Source organism: Macaca mulatta, chromosome 12, assembly GCF_049350105.2.
Source record: "Macaca mulatta isolate MMU2019108-1 chromosome 12, T2T-MMU8v2.0, whole genome shotgun sequence".
In the NCBI taxonomy this organism is placed as follows: Eukaryota; Metazoa; Chordata; class Mammalia; order Primates; family Cercopithecidae; genus Macaca; species Macaca mulatta.
This window is the reverse complement of record NC_133417.1, coordinates 66708376-66722299: the sequence shown is the minus strand read 5'-3', so window position 1 is coordinate 66722299 and position 13924 is coordinate 66708376. Positions and strand designations below refer to the sequence as shown.

Below are 13924 nucleotides of genomic sequence, written 5' to 3'. Positions count from 1 at the left end.
CAGGGAATGAAATTAGATAGAAGATCAAGGTGAAATTGGAAGTGTCTGGGCAAACTACACACTAAGAATTAAAGGAAAAACAGATGGAAATTTAAGGAGAAAGTTTAAGCCTTCAGCCCATTATAGAAAGTACAAGAAACATCACAGGGATTCTCTGGGGAGAAATGGTGTCTTGACACTAACTCGCCAGTGATCTTGAACAGCTCTCTTAATCACTCTATAATTCAGCTTTCTTGCTGACTAAATGAGGAGATGTCTAAGGTTTCCTACAGTTCTAGGATTAAATAATACAACTCTTTGTACTATGCTTCATACACTAAAGCTAGATGCAGAAGAAAGTTATTTCTATGTAGAAAATTATGTGAAGCCATCTCTGGGTCATTTGAAGTAAAAGAAAACACCATCAACATAAAATAGCTACGTTCTACTGTCAGCTTGAAAAACAAAAACAAATAGTGTTTTGAAACATCTGCTTTTTAAATGTATTATGGGAAGCTAAAACCTGATAATTTCAGTTATTTTCTAAATCATTACTTAAGTAAGTAAGTGTGACAGGTCTATACATTGGAAGGATTACAAATATGTAGGTTGAATGTAGATGGAATAAATATGATCAAATCATATGAGAGGAATAAAGACCTTGTTTTTCTTAACACCTCAAAATGTTTGGAATCTGCATATTAAGATGCTGAGGTTTTGGAATCTGCATATTAAGACTTAAAATATTAAAATAGAAAACTAACCAGGAAACTAGGTGAATTTTGATAAATTCACTACTAAAACTAAAATCATAAGGCTAAAAAAAATCAACTCATGCACCTGCAAAATCTGGCACTAAAATTTGTTTCCATAGTGATAGATCACAACTGCTCTTTTCAAACTCTACTTTTCTGCCTTCTCAGGCTTTAAAGTAAAAAATCTTACTCAGTCTTTTTTAAATTTCAAAATCAGGCTTACATTACTTTGGCTCTTGAAGGATTCATTCAACAAATACATACCAAATACTATTTAAGGCACTAAAGACCCAGTGGAGACCAAAACATTAAATTATGATCTGGTGTTTTATTTCTGACACTACTATTTCTACTACTACTAATAGCCACAATAATAAGTGTAACCACCTTTTATTAAACACCTGCTATAAGTCGAGCACTGTCCCAGGATCTCTCTATATATTATTTGATTAAATCTTCACAATGAAATTGTAAATAGTTTTCCTACTTTGCAAATGAGAAGGCTGAACTTTAGAGAACTTCTCCAAGATCAGAGAGTTTATAATGCCAGAGTTGGGATTCAAGATCTCACACTCTTTCTCAAAAGCCACATTCTTTCCAGTGTGCCATGCTATGAACAAGAGACTGAGGCCTAAAGGCAGTTGACACTAAGTAGAGGGCTCTAGAAATTTAACTTGCCTATTAAAAGATGAAACGGGCCAGTGATCACAAATGTGGTGAGAAAGAAAAGGATTAAAAGAAAGGAAATCGGTTTTTGACTCTTCCATAGTTTTAACTGTTTGGGGGGACCAGAAGATGAGACTCCTGCCTACAACTGGCAATCTTCATTTTCTTTCATATGTGATGAAGAATTCTTGAAGGCTGCAAAGACAGGTCACACAACCAAAAGCAAAATGATATGGAGATATACAATCAGTGTATAAAGGTTATATTATTTTTAAAAAGTTAAATCACAATTTATTTGAAAGGAGGAGCTATGTGGTTTATAATGATTGTTTCTGAGGATGTTAAATATGCCTTCTTTATGCTGTTAATGTGTTTATACATAAATATGCAGCTTGTTATATTATTGCTTTTAAGATCATTTCAAATTAAGAATATCAGAAATTAAATGTATGGCAGTTTGTGACAACTTTTTCCAACTTGCAGATGAATGAAGATGCAATGCTTTGAAAAGATAGCTCTTAGAGTGGCAGATGGAATACATTTGAACTGGCTTAATGTTTGAATCACATGTCTCCATACAGTGAAATGAGCTTTGAACCACTGTAGAAATAGAGCCCAAGTATGCCCTCACCTCTCTCTCTTGCTGGTGTGGAGGTCCTTTTTCATGCCTTTGTTTCATCCCACATGGACTAGTATGCCCCTTTTGTTGGCCTCCCAGTCCCTGCACGCATAATTAACAGACTTAAGCTGGTACACCATGCTCCCACGGAGACTCCGCCAGGCACCAGAGGGAGAGCATGCACATAACTAGATCTAGATTATTTAGGCATTGTCAGAGGGATTCTGAAACAGGTCCAAGGAGCTGATCACTATTAATCTTTTCAGAACCTTGGTTCAGGCTACTTTCTCTACTGCTTTCACCCATTCCCACTTCCTCCCACTACTACAATTATTGCCAGTGCTAAGGGCTTTATTAAAATATTACTCTGAGTTACTTCTATTTCAGCCACTCAGATAAAGAGAATTGTTAACCTGCCATATTTTCACCAAGTATTGAAACTCCTCTTTTGCATTGTCTTTATTTATTTATTTATTTATTTATTTATTTATTTATTTTGAGATGGAGTCTCACTCCATCACCCAGGCTGGAGTGCAGTGACATGACCTCAGTTCACTGCAGCCTCTGCCTCCTGGGCTCAAGCAATCCTCCCACCTCAGCCTCCCAAGTGGCTGGAACCACAGGCACGTACCACCACACCCAGCTAGAAACTCTTCTTTTCTACTCAACTGTTACTTTGCCATAGCTTGCAATGGCACATATACAATGTCAGAAATTTGCTAATTAAAATCACATTATCGTCATTGACTCATTTTCTAAGAATACATTCAAGTTAATGATTTCATTTCAGTTGTCTCCAATTAGATGTATCCCTCAACACAGTCAGTTCTTAATATGTTTTTATTTAAAATTCTGCTCAGTTTTACTATGTCCTTCTAGGATTTCCTTATAGTAATGACTTTTCCTTGATTACATTAACAATTCAGTTTTATATGGTGATTTGCTTTCCCACAAATAGAGGAAAAGTGATTTTGAACACATTTTGAACACATACTAGCCAAAGTTTTTAAACAATAGATTAAACTTGGCCGGGTGTGGTGGCTCATGCCTGTAATCCCAGCACTTTGAGAGGCTGAGGCAGATGGATCACCTGAGGTCAGGAGTTCGAGACCAGCCTGGCCAAGATGGTGAAACCCCGTCTCTACTAAAAATACAAAAATTAGCCAGACACAGTGGCACACGCCTGTAATCCCAGCTACTCGGGAGGCTGAGGCATGAGAATCGCTTGAACCCAGGAGGCAGAGGTTGCAGTGAGTCGAGATTATGCCATTGCACTCCAGCCTCGGTGACAGAGCGAGACTGTCTCAAACAAAGAACAACAAAAACAAACAAACAAAAATAGATTAAACTTTTGTTAAATTCCCTGTGAAGCCCAGTTATTCCTTTTATTGGAAGAGAGAACATTACACCAAGTGGCTGAAACATGAATACTATGCATAAAACTCACAGGTTCAGGTTTTTTATTTTTTATTTTTTTTGAATAGGCAAAATGTTACATGTGGACTTAATGCTAACATTATCTGTAACAATATCAAGCTTTGACAAGAAACAAAAAAAGTGCATGCAAAATATTGTGTCAACACCTCTTAAAATGGGTAGTAATTTCTAGTAGTAATTTAGCAACTTATTTAGATGAGAGGGAGAAAAGCTCACCTTGCTAAAGTCAACAGTGCTGTTTTCTCTGCTAACATCATTTTTATTTTCAACACAGGCTGGAGCAGACTGAGGAGAAACAACCTGACCTGCTAAAAGAGATTGTTGTGACAGAATACAAACAATTACTTACATAGTTGTAGACATACTGAGTGAAATAGGCACTTCAATTAAACTAGACTAACAGGTTTCTTAATGAATTTATGATGTAAGCATGAAGGGTCAATATAAATAGATCTATATTAATACAAACATTCTTATTATTAGTTACAGGTAGAAATGGGAGAATTCAGTAAAAAATTAAACCAATTTTCAGATAAAAACTCTAAAAGATTATTTTCAATAAGGATTATATACAAAAATATGTAAATGTTACCAGGATTTTGAAGCATCATTGATTTCTAGATTTCAACCAAAACTAATGGTATATATAAAAAGACAAGATAGACATCTGTTAAGATTTAAGCTCAGCCTGAATAATTTAAAATGTAAAGCATTAAAAAGGACGGATATTTATCAGAAAAATACACAGTATATTTTTAGGTTTTATTGCATCTAAAAAGCCAAACCAATGAAAAAAAGTTCTTTGGCCATAACTCTTACAGTCTATGTAAGGGGTTTCGGTTAGAAATACCTTTATTTCACATAGTATGAACACTACGGATATGATTTTATGCCTCTGATTATTCTATTATGTAAGCATACTGATATTAGTCTGTGATATGAGAAAACATAAAAACTTGAATTGTATTAGTTTTGCATTAACACTAAACTAAAACATAATTATCTTGTAGTTCTTTTCCCTATTATAGGGAAGATGATGAGAGTTCAGTGGATAGTAGCACTGGGAGTGTGGCAATGACTAGAAAGGTTTAAATTCCATCATTCACTAAATATGAAACATTGTTTGCAGTAAATCATATTAAATTTGTTCATAGTTAGCAATGCAATGAAAATTAAACGTCTCCCCATCTTTTTTTCTGTGAAATGAATAATGACAATTCAAATTTGAAGTCTTGCCCATATTTATGATAATAACTCAATGACTCAAAATAGTGCTTTTATTCACATCAGTTGTAGATGTTAGAAACACTCTCTCTGCCTGGCTCTTCTCTCTACTTACCTAAATCCCAACTTTATTCTAAATTCACCTTTAGTGTCATCTCTAATCCCTTTGGTCTCTGTCTGAACTTCTCTAAGCTCCCAGGGTAAATGCAAAAAACCCCCACAAAAACCCTTTCCTTTAAATTCTCTCCTGAAAGTCCACTTATTCTTTGTTACCTAGAAATTAACAACTGGGGTTAAAAATACTAATTATTTACTTTCAAAAATTACTATAAGTTTGCTTTTTAGACTAGTAAGCCTCTCAAGCAGGGGTCATTTATTAATAGGAATAATTGTATGGTTTAAAGTTGTTATAATGCCAGAAAGTCATAGGCTTAATATTATTCTAATATTATTCTAGAACTTAAGGATTTCACTACTTTCATTAAAAAATGTAAAATAATATATTTGGAGAAGATGAAAATAAAATGACTTTTTAAAATAAGTTCACCTCAAACCATGTTCACAAATTCTGATTATAGCATATTCTAGGGAAATATGTAAACTTCAGATAAATGTCATACAAGCTACATAAATTATTTTCATTCTCCCATTTCTAACCGTAATGTGCAGCTATGACTGTGAACTGTTCATTAGCAGCCATTCAATTTACCATTCTCAAAATAATAACTATAGTTTTAAAAAAACCTTTTATATAATGCATTTGTGCTACTAACGGATGTCTTCAATCACCAGTTTCACATCATTTCTCCATATTTTAAAGAGTTAGAACATTAGATATATTTAAAATTAAATTTATTGAATGCTCTGTAAAATTGAGTGGTGAAATTCAAGTCATGGATAAATTAAATACACATATACCTGCTTTCTTATAATAAATCATTTCATGTGGTATAAATCTACACAGAAGAACAATTATTTAGTTATATCACCAAACACATACAAAACAAAAGTCAACCCAGTGCAAAGTCATTAACTTTGAAGAGATTAAATTTTGAATTGGATAGAAAATATGTGGAACTTAAAATTTGAACAAATTTGAATACGTTATGTATTCATTTGTATACTTTAAGTAGAGCATTTCATAAATTACCTTCAGCTCAGGCAGTATGTTTAAAATATTAACACTTGTATTTCTCCTTGTAAATAATTACAGTAATTAATAACTAATATTTATGTAATAATTATAATAAGTAATATATTTTGAGATTTATTGTTGTATGCTATTCTTGTTCTAAAATAAGAACAATTTTATAAAATATTACTTTATAAGGTTGATAATGAACAAGGGATTTAGAAACTATTTTTTATAAATATTTTAAGTGATGTTGATAATGACCTAGTTGAGAGTTTAACTAGCAGGAGACACATCAGATGACAGTAAACTTCTTGCTAGTCCTAGATTTTAGATATGTCTATAGAATGTATGCTAATATAGAAAGTCACGAAAACTAGCCTATGACAGACAAAAAGACCAAAAATTGTATATCTTTTATATTTCAGAGCAGTAGTTAAATAATAGGAGTTAATATTCATAGTTAAATATACTTAATGACATCAAAAGTCCTGCAAAGTTTAAATAGCATTTCAAATCTTGTTATTATTTCTTGTCTATTATTTCCAAAAATGTAAGTTAATTTGCTAAAGTTGAAACAATACACTTTAAATGTGTATATCCTCAAGGCAGTTTTCACAACTTGGTAGTATATAGAACAATGAAGAGATACTATTTAAAAATTAACCTGACAGGTTTGATTTGGGTTATTTTGAAAAAATAGAAGTCTTTTAAAAAGTTTAACATTTTATTTGCTGTATATATAAAACTAATATTCATGCATGAATTATAGTATATAGAATGAATTGAAACCTCATAAATTAAAAATAATTTTATAGTTCTATTATCAATTGTAATCATTGTTTAAATATATTTTTCTTTATGCCAATTAGTTTATGCCAATTATTACCACCTTTCAGAAGAAGATGATGGATTAAATTTCAAAATTAATTTCATTAACTGAAATGCTATTACACAAGAAGAATCAATAAATTCAGATTTTGGAAGGGCATCTCTTATTTTCTTGCTGATGTCTAAGGCAATAGTGGTTCACAGAATGATAATTTTCATGTACAGAATTTTATCTTCAGCCAGAAGTGAATATTTTCCTAATAGAATAACAAAGAATTTGCTAGGATATTTTCCCCTCATGGAAAAAATTAGTATAAGGTTAGGATTTAGCACTCATATATGTGTGAAAGCTTTATGAATGCTAATTGTATACAGTAATTTTTTTAAAGTGCTATGCCACAGTACTTACAAACAAATGCTTTTTACCTGTTTCTTTATATTACCTTTGTCCACTAATCACTGCCCATATTATTTCCTATAAATGAATGTCACTGCAATGTTTAATTATTTCTGTTTTTATAATACATACATAATTTTGAGGCATGAGGATGACTATGAAAAAAGACACTAATTGAGTAATCTTATTATATTCAGGGTAAGTTATTTAAAAACTGATGAAAAGTGGATATCACTAAAGTTAACTAGTATCTGTGACTATTTAAATGTAAATGGAAACATTTGAGAAACCTAATATCTTCTTTGCTATTTATTAAACACATATTTCTGACCTGTTAAGCTCAAGAGCTCTTCACCTTAAATCAAAATTTCTAATATTTGTTTGACATCTTATCAATTAAGATATATATTATATAGTATTCATATTAGCACCTGTTTGAATTACTTTTCTTTGAGTTATGAATTCATTTTTTTCCTCTGAGCCTTCATGGAGAGATCACACGTGTCAGATAAAAATTATTATAGACTATGTATTTTTCTAGGGCAAAGTATAATAGATATGGGGCTAGCATAGGAGAAAACTGAGAATATTTTGAGTAAATACTAACTAGAAAAATGAAGCTGTTTTTCTGCTTGTTACACCATACATTTTTCACTAAGTGTATTATGAGACTGGCAAAGTCATTTTCTTTATCATAAAGTTGTAGGGAAGGAACATGAGATTACATCAAAAGTACTATTTTATGACTTTAAGTAATAGCAGTATTATTAAAGCACCTCATTATTGGGAAAAAAAGGTATATTCTCAAAAACCCTGTTGAGTATTATATTAACTCATTTGTCTTTAGCTATAGTTCTCTTCTTTAAGTAAAGTATGCACATATGTATTATAAAACAGCAGCTTAGCAACTTTTAAATTTATATTTGGCCAAATTCATATCAATAGAATATATTGCATAAATGTATCATTATTTTCTACTGCTTAATCCACTGTAAATTACGTGCACTAGAAGGAAACTGGGATGAAGACATGGAGGTACATTACTATTAACCTAGAGACCAAGCTGGTTTACACTACCTCAGAAACCTTCAACGCATTTAGAGTACCCAAAGGGTAGGAGATGAGGGAGTACAGAGATGAGATGAGCCTGTTAGAGACAGACATAAGACAGAGCAAAATAAAGAAATATAAAGATGAATGACAAAGTTACATACATGTGTAACAATACATTTATTCATGGGAATAGAAAACATAAAGAAAGAAGGGCTAAATATTTAGAAAATGCTGATTAGGTGAGCTACACTTCAAAATCATGAAAAGTATGCAAACAATTAAACTTGGAGAAAAATTAGTGTGCCTGAAAATCATTAATGCAATATAAGAAATAACAAATCCAAACACATCATACTAGAATTATGTTCGCTCTTAAGATCTAGTCTTGACATTCCAAAACTGTAATGACAATATAGCCTCTGGGCAGGCCCATCAGTTGTGTCAACAATGTCATCTTGATTTTCTTGGAAGAGTAGAAAATATCATACTTATTAAACAATGTTTAATTATTTAATATACACAAATGTTTTAATAAGTTTCTCTCAAGCAATCTTAAGAATTATTATTCTAGCTTTATTTTTTCTTCAAAGGTAGAACATTATGAGGGATAAATTTTACACCTTGGATATCTTATTTATGAGACCATTGTATTAAAAAAGCAAGAAAGCATTTTTTAATATCTAATACAAAATACATAATATCTAAATACGTAAAGACAACATGCATCTGAAAATTAAAAGTACAGCATTTGTAAAAGAAGTAACTATAATGCAATAGATCTGATTTCCAAAAGTATAAATAAATATTATGCACAATACATATGTGTACATTGCTTTAAGGTCTGAAATCTACCCAGGCCTAAAGAGTGAACTTTATGTCCCGTCCTCCCAAGTCTAACTGTTTTTCAGTAAACTATGGCATTGAACAGTAGTTAGAGACTTTCTGCACTGTAACTCCTTTTGAGATCCTAAATAAAAGGTACAACTGGAAAGTATTCAGATTATGAGAGACAAAAGATATGTGAAGGAAAACAAACAGAGTTAGAAATTATTAGTAAAGGACAGAGCAGAATAAAGACACCCTATACTTAACAAAACTAATAATCCCAAATTATCTTCAAAAATATAAAAGTTATCATAAGGATAATAATATTTTATAATAGATTTATAATCCCAATGTCTCAAAAGGTAATTGAATACATGACCTAAATGATAAATACAGATACTGATAAATTTTGCCTTCTAGATCACTTAACACAAAAGTCTTATTTTTAGTTTTAGAAAATCTTCCTAGTCCAAATAATTATTTTAATATTTTCAATATATTTATCTTGAGTGTTTTACCATCCATACCCTTTTCAGGGTGCTAATGTCAAAGTAGATATTATTTTTCTATTATTTTTGCTGTTGTTTTGCCAAATGTAACTGTCACTTTTTATTGAAATATCAGAATCAGATATTTAATTCTCACAGTTTTGATGCTTAATGAAAAGTGAAAGTTAAACACAGCATGGTGGCATTAAAAATGCATGGTGAATCCATAGCATCCTTCACATTAGCCCTGAAGAGAATGCAGAATACCAAGAAAAGTTAACTAGTGTGTTTTGAGATGAGACTGACAAATTATCACAAATCACTAAAAAAGGAATGGACAAAGAATGGTAGACTTGGGAAGGAGAAGAGCAAGGAAATGCACTATTTTATTAATCTAATCTATAAAACAGTGAAGACCCCATTTGAAATACAGTGTCTGAATGTTTAACCCCAGAGAGTATTAACAAGGTAACATGCTCAAGACACAAGTCAATTAAGGAAGTAGAAACTTTATTCTGTACGACTCTTTCAGGCTTATCTACATAAGCTTCCGTTTGTTTTTGAGACAATTTCAGCACATTAAACAAGAAACGGGGACTTATTTCTACCACTATGCTTAGGGAGGAAAATGTATTCTGTTTTAAAGTTTCTGGAAAAATCTTTGCCCTATTTAATTTCTATTCTATAATCTTTTTTTAAAAAGTCAATCTTTTTGCATAATGGATTTTACTAAGGATTTTAAAAAATTAATAGTATTACCTTTACTTTTTTGATGTTTTGAAATCCTTTTGCATCTCTCTGAACTATTGCACAAAATTTTAAATCTAGATTGCATATTTAGAACATAAGGTCCAATTCATATTTATGGCTATTAATTTCAATTTGTTTATATATCTAGAGTTTGTCAGGCCTTAGAGTTCCTAAGTAGATTGAGAACCTCAGTAGTAAAGGTCTTTCGTACTTTTTTCATTTTTGGGTAGGAGATTTATTTCTAAATTGGTGAAGTCTATACATATTTTCAGAATTCTCAACACACATAATTATGCAAAGTGTGTGAGGAAGCAAAACAGAGTCATAAGGAGGTGTTATAAGCTTAGGCTTAGAAAACCACTTCTGACAGCATACTCTACAACAATACTTAATTGGGTATATGAATCTTATTAGAAATGTTTCCAAGTTTTTATTGCCCTTACGTATGCCTCAAAAAGATTTGTATGTGTTCAGATAAAGGCTGATTGTACAGATGGTGACAGAATCACTTCAGAATCACTCAGATTCTAGTTTTCGGGAAAACTAAACCGTTTCTTAAATAAGACAAAAAGCGGGCTCTCAGAAAACCTTGTGACTATATGTAGATTTGTAATTCACAGTTATAATTCTACCATCTCCTCTTATGTTTAATAGAAGTTTAAAGCAGTAACAAACAGTGTGCCTAGATCTGCATATTATAATAAATCATTGATCCAATAAATTCTGTAGCATCTTACTTCAAAAAAAAAGTCATGAAATTATTGTTAGAGTAAACATTATCTCCAGTGAAATTTAAGGTATAAATTTTAACTAGTTCAAAATGCAAGATCCTTGCCTCTTTGAAGAAACATACCTCTTTCTTAAAGACATATATCTTATTATCTGATTTCTAGCAAAAGTTATGAAGGCAAAAGTCCATTTTTATAAAATCTGCATGCATTCTTAGAAGTTAATTCTTGGGAATATTTTAATAAAGTTTTTGGAGTCATGTAGACATAAGCCCATAGCCAAAATTGTAAATAACTGACTCTGTTTTAACATTGCCATACCAAATAAATACTAGCATTATAAGCATAACAAAAGCACAGCATTTGTAATACATCTCTTAGAATATAAAAGCCTCAAGTTTTGTTATCTTATATATCACTTATTTTAAAGCAAATTGTGATTTAGAATAAAATATGTTTTAAATATATGATTTGATTCAAAGCAAGTTATACCTCCTCAGAATGTTCAGTGGACTCTACAAACATAAGTTGATATTTGCTATAAAGTATTCATAATAATTTTATTGAACTTAATGTGTGCACAACTATAGACTCTTTTATGTAACAAAAATGACTTATATTCAGTCACTGAAAAGTCCCAAAAATCAAATGAGTATTTCAAAAATGATTTTGTCATTAAGAACTGGTTCTATGCTCTGAGACAAAATTACATCTAATCATCTTTATCTATTTAATAAAGCATTTATTCTACATTTTTTATGTATATTTGATTCAGTAGTATGGAAACTGATTAATATGAAGCAAATCTGGAGAAAACTAATTTTCATACATTTTATTTAAGGCATCTCTGAAGCTTTTGAAAATAGGGTGAGATTACATGATATTTCATGCTGTCACTACATGTGCTTTCATCCATTTGTGGAAATCAGTCTTTCCAGTAAAGCATTTGAAAATACTTTTCATTAATTTTTATCTTTTAGAACTGGAAACTTTAAAGCTGATAGAAGTTTAACAAATTCATACCATCTTCATGGTAACTTCATTTTCTTTCATGAGACTAATAGAAAGGATGGATGACAATAGGAGATTCCTAAACAACTTCCTTAGTGCAAATGATCAGGGGTTAAATAAATGCAAGGAGAGAACAAAAAATACAGGAAAGATAAAAGAGTCCGAAGCATAAATCATAGAAAGTCAAGATTGCTAGGAAACAATGGTGGTCATCTATATTGGTGTATGAAAATGGTCAGTGGGGTGGCTCCATGGATGTTGAAGATGCCACATTACAAACAGCAATGAGCCCTTGAACCGGAATCAGCCATAATGTAGGTAAAGTCACAAGCAATGCACTGGCTGGTCTTTTCAATCATTTTCTCTAATGGAATTTGTTAACTATGAGCAACATGAAACCAATATCTTTTTTCCACAAACACTAGATGACGATCATGATTCCTTTAAATGAAAACACCATCTATGGCATAAGTCAAAGCCCCGCATTACATTTTTAAGCTACAGGACAGAGACTAGGACCTTATTTGTTATGCCACAGATGCTCTGTTTATATTTTCTGCAGCAAATCTAAAAGTTTTTTTTTTATTAAATATTAGTTTTTTTTTTTATTTTTTTCCTGAGCCTTTCAGGAAACTTAAGTTCTTTTCTAAAAGTTTTACAATTTGATGCTTGATAATAAGACTATATCCTCATGTAAAAAGAATTCTACAATAATCTGAATTTCAAAAAATCATTTTCAAATAAAACAAATTTTAAAAGATTTAGAAGCACTTTGATATGTCAGAGACCTATAGTAGACATAAAGAGCACAATAAACAAACATTTACCATTTTTGTCCATGGAATTTGGTTCTGACTGTTTCTTGCCAATATCAGCAAAGGAACGAACAATGGGAATCCTGTTGGTGAGTTTTTTCTGATTCTGATGATGATGTTGTTTCATCAATGCCTCATGGACCCTGTGGCGTACATCTTCATTCAGCTGACCTGAGCTCACTTGTTGGTCAAGAACCATATCTGAAGAGAAGAGGCCGGAAGAAGATGAATACAGCTTTCCTCTAGAACATGTGCCAGCCATGAATCACTGAGTCCAAATATGCAAGCCCTAAACAATATTAGTCATCTTGAAATAGAAATAACTTCTTTAAAAACATTCCTAAGCATGGTGTTATAAATGGAAATTTATGTTCCATTGTAGAAATGTTGCACAAGAAAGATTTGGGCAAATTTTCATTATAAATCATTCTATTTTAAATATATAATTCTTATGAAGTATTATTTTTCAAAGGGGAATAGTTGCATTGAGAAGAAAGTTCTTTATTTCTTCATTATTCACACTGATGGGTGGAATAGCTGTAGAGATGATATGAAAATTCATAATGTGTTTGAATTCACAATTCACAATGTGTTTGAATTTGGAAATTGGTTTTATACTTATATTTTAATATTTTTCCCATTTTCTAGTACAGACTAATTTCCTTGTTTCCTCGTTAAGTGAACAGAAGTCTATCTGTGAAAATCTGATGCAAAGAGGCCTATGAAGTGATATAGTTACTGAATTTGGAGAGTAAACAATTCTGTTTCATATGGATAGAAAATCAGCCCTTTCTCAAACTTTCCTGGAAACACACTCCCTTGAGAATGTTAGATTAAAAAGATATTCTATACCTGCAAAACAAAGACTGGAAGGTGAGATTTCAGAAGTCTATAATTAAGCAGATTATTTACCATACATAGTATCAAAAATGTCAATAAAGTAGATAAGCAAAGGTATTTTAAGTTTCTTAGTGATATAAAGATCACATCAGTGAATGTTTGTGTAATCAGTTTGCTTTCTGATTATCAAATATTAACTCTAATTGTTTTTAAGGCATTTAACATCTTATGTAAAGCAGATCGCAATGAGCTGCCTTCCACTGCCTTTTTGAGTACAATAAAGGTTTCAAAATTAGCAGAATGCTGCCTTACCAACAGTATTTCCCTTCAGTGTGAAGCTGAAATGAACTAGGGGACAGATTTGGGCCACTTTA

The 13924-nt window shown here is 31.5% G+C and overlaps 1 protein-coding gene across 8 annotated transcripts in view; it reads right to left on the bottom strand.

The window, feature by feature from the left end:
* SLC4A10 (solute carrier family 4 member 10) overlaps positions 1-13924 on the bottom strand; it is a 387026-nt gene that overhangs the window by 110966 nt on the left and 262136 nt on the right. For 4 of the 8 annotated variants that reach the window (XM_015110179.3, XM_077956433.1, XM_077956434.1 and 1 more), the window contains exons 6-8: positions 12723-12911; positions 3673-3764; positions 2032-2121 (exon numbers count right to left, since the gene is read on the bottom strand). In XM_015110179.3, the coding sequence (XP_014965665.1) occupies positions 2032-2121; positions 3673-3764; positions 12723-12911 (371 nt within the window). 8 annotated transcript variants of the gene reach the window in all.